At 54.3% G+C, this 3,566-nt stretch overlaps 1 protein-coding gene across 1 annotated transcript in view; it reads right to left on the bottom strand.

Annotated features, from left to right (window-relative positions):
- Positions 1-3,566, bottom strand: part of SLC4A3 (solute carrier family 4 (anion exchanger), member 3) — a 27,570-nt gene that overhangs the window by 6,070 nt on the left and 17,934 nt on the right. Inside the window, exons 12-14 of the mRNA XM_010140413.1 lie at positions 2,214-2,427; positions 1,686-1,907; positions 1,207-1,355 (exon numbers count right to left, since the gene is read on the bottom strand). Coding sequence (XP_010138715.1) covers positions 1,207-1,355; positions 1,686-1,907; positions 2,214-2,427 — 585 coding nt within the window. The remainder of the gene's footprint in view (positions 1-1,206; positions 1,356-1,685; positions 1,908-2,213; positions 2,428-3,566) is intronic.

A 3,566-nucleotide genomic window follows, 5' to 3' on the forward strand; every position in this document is an offset into this window, starting at 1 on the left:
CCTCCATCTGCTCCCCATTAAGATCAAAGACTCTCCTGGAAAAAAGCCTCTACATCTGCTTGTACATCTAGCTCAGGGGCAGTGAATTCAGGGCTGGAGTCACAGGTAAAGTTGCAGACTTTCGACTAACACCAGCCAGCTCACACCAAGCAGGTCTTTGTAACAGCACCTCCTTCATCTCTGCTAAAGCCATCCCATGCGTGACGATTCCCATCCCACCCATATGGCGGTGCCATTACTCCAATACAGCTCTCCACTGCTCCAGGCACTCAACAGCACAAGGCTGTTCCCCACAAAGGAGAGCCTGAGCAGCCTCTCAGGCTATCTCCCTCTGCATAAAGGCTACATTAGCTGGGGCATGATCCCAGACAGTGCTCTGTGTACACACACAGTTGTACATGTGTGGAGAAAAGTCCTCAGGCTGTGACCACAGAACAGATCATCTCCACTGCTTCTGCTCACCTACACGTAGCAACACCAACTACTTCCAGCACAAACCACATCCTTTCCATTGCAGCGTTCCTCAGTACCACCACAGGCAGTACCCTCACACAGGGCAGAGGTACACCTTTGTACACAGTAATAGGGAAAAGCAGCAAGAAGTGCGGTCACAGGAGGGCAGAAAAATTCCCACTGTGCAGCAGCATTACCAGCTCTGAACTCTTGACACACCAAGGTGAAAATCTAGCTGTAGGAAAAACCACGCTTTAAAAGACCAGACATGCCAGGAGTCAGAAAGAAGGAGAAGGAATAGACCTACTACTTGGAGGTACGGTGACACAGGGATGCTTTTAATAGTGAAGAGGTCATGCTACTTGAGAAAGAAACACATCCATCCTGGCTGGCCAGGATACGTCTGCACACACCCTTGGGCTCATCCTGAGACGTGGGAGTAATGTATGTGAGACATCCCAAATGGGTGGTACACTGAGGGTTGCTAGACTCCCACAAAGGGAAACCTGGACACTGTCCCATCTCAAGGGGGGTTCAGCCCAGGGGATACAGCAACAGGAGGCAAAAGTCGCTATGGCATGATCTGTAAAGGGTCAGCGGAGCCACGGCCATCTCCAGCTGAGCTGAGGGCAGCCTGGCAGGACCCAAGGAATCCACACCACCACAGATCCTTTGGAGAGCTGAGAAATGCCGGCTGCCCTCTCCAGTGCAAGGGCAGAGCAAGCAGGTGCCAAGACACTGCCTCACACTTACCTTGTAAAAAGCTTCTTCAAACACCAGCAGAGGCCCTGAGAAGCCAATGACCAGCAGTGGCTGGGCTCCAAGCAGGGAGAAGAGGATCCCTAAAACCGAGGTGGAGATTATCAGCTCCGAGACCCCCATGAGACCCTCAGTTTTCTCTCCTAGGGAAAAGAACAGCTTGTGAGTGTTACAGCCTGGACACAGGCACTGTCACCACAGGCAGGCAGGCTGCAGACACAGCTCCAGATGAAGGAGGCCAGTCCCTGTCCCATCAGTCAGAGGTCCCCTGCATCAGGCGGGGAGCACAGATGGAGCCCAGGCAGCTGAGGCTGGAGAAGCCAAGCAGCAGGGAGGGGACAAGGCAGCAGCCGTGGCACAGAGCTGCTGCTCTCCCCGAGTGAGCAGCACCGAAGCCCACCCCAGCACAGCATCACACAGACACAGCCAGTGTCCCAGCGTGCAAAGATCAGACCAGAAAGCAGGCCCATTACCTAGGAGTCCCCCGAAGGTGATGGCAGGAGAGAGAGCAGCAAAGTAGATGAAGAGAACGGCCGCGAGACACTGGCTGTGCAAGGCGTCTCTGATGTCACTGAGGTATTTGGGGTACCTGCGCTTTATGTCCCGAACCAGACCTCCAAAAAATATCCCGGTCCGCTTCAAAGGGTCGTCCTCAGCTTCCTCCTCTTCTTCCTCAGCTTTCACTTCACAAAGCTCTGGAGGTGCACGGAGGGCAAGGCTTGAGCAGGGTAACACAGGTCCACCCTCGGGTTCTCTCTCTTCCCCATACCCCATGGAGATTTTCCTCCAGTGTCACTAACCTGGTGGGTCCCCTGCGAGTGCACATCCCACTGCCTCCAGCTGACCCCAGCTGCCAGAGCTGCCCACAGCCACTGTCCCCGCTCCCCACTGCCCACTGCAGGAGCCAAGCCCCGCTCACCCCTCTGCCAGGCTCTGTGAGGGGAGGGCCCACCAGGGCTCGTAGGGCACTAGGCACAAACTCTTTTGCCCAAATGAGAGACCTTTGGCTTCCTGGACAGCCCCCTCCTTCATGGACTTCTGCTCCCTCTCCTTCCTCTTCCTCAGCAGCAACTTCTGGAAGGTGGCAATGGATTTGAGCAAGTCTTTCCCCTCCACCTCTGATGGGGGGATGACAATGCTGCAGTCCAAGAACTCGTTGATTGCATTGAGGAGGTCTTGACGGTCATCTGCCATGTATGCAGCCTCATGGAAGTGCTGGGAGGGGCAGAGAAAAAAAGAGAGGGAGAAGGCTCAGACCAAGACTGCACCCAGCTACCTACAGCCTGGAAACACAACACTTGCTGGGACCAGACAGCAACATCCTGCTCCCTTGACCCACTACTTGTCTCACTACTGCCACTATGTGACACTCACTCCTGAATCCCTCCTCCCTGTTCTTCTACCCAATGCCCCTCACCTAATCCCATGTCTCCCCTCCCTTCCCTGTCCCTCCTTTCCAGTGGCCTCCTTGCCCCTTCTTTTCTTCCTCAACCCTCACTGCTCTTGCCCAAGATCGTGCTCCTGCAGAATCTCTGCCAACTGCACGCTCTGCCAGACCACAGGGTGCTTCTCATGGGACCTCTCCACCAACGAAAATCAGATTGATGTTTCCCAGCTAGCCAGGTGTCTCTTGTTCCCTAGGCTAGATACTACACCAGGCCAGCCTGTGCCTCTGTTCACACCAGATCACTGTGGCTGCACCAGGCCAAGAACCTTCTCCTGACAAGCTCTGTGTGCTGTTGCTCAGTCTTGCAGGGCTCTTGTTCAGAGCCAAGCTCAGAGAGGTACCAAAAGCCAGGCACCATGTCCCTGCAACTCAACATTACGACTCTGCAACAGATATCCTCCTAGTCTAGTCTTGGGTTTGTTTTGAGGGAGAAGCTGGTGGGGCCCTAAAGCACTGCAGATAAAGCACAATAACCAGGAGCTGAGCAGGGAGCATGCGACTTTTGGGAGTCTCCACATGGAAGAAGGAGGGAAAATAGTCTACAGCATGAAGAAAGCCATGCAAAGAAAACCAAGGACAAAATGGGAGATACTTCTGACAGCAAAGGCAAGATGACAAGGAAGGACTCCAAGGAGACCATGACAGGACAGCGCTACTGCAGATAGGCAGAGAGAACTGACAAATGGATGGAAGTGCTGCACTGCCTCTGGAACATGCCTGCAGAGAAAGGGCTGGAGGAATCTGAACAAGGAGACAGCCTGTAAAGCAGGTAGGGGACAGCTAAAGTCCCTGCAGCGCACAGACTCCCTGGAGCCACAGCTTCAAACTGTAAATGATACCGTACTCTCTTCATGGCGCCAGACACCATGTAACCTTGCTACGGCCAGCTCCGCCTGTGGCAGCCCGC

This window comes from Buceros rhinoceros, unplaced genomic scaffold (genome assembly GCF_000710305.1).
Source record: "Buceros rhinoceros silvestris isolate BGI_N320 unplaced genomic scaffold, ASM71030v1 scaffold37667, whole genome shotgun sequence".
Taxonomy (NCBI): domain Eukaryota; kingdom Metazoa; phylum Chordata; class Aves; order Bucerotiformes; family Bucerotidae; genus Buceros; species Buceros rhinoceros.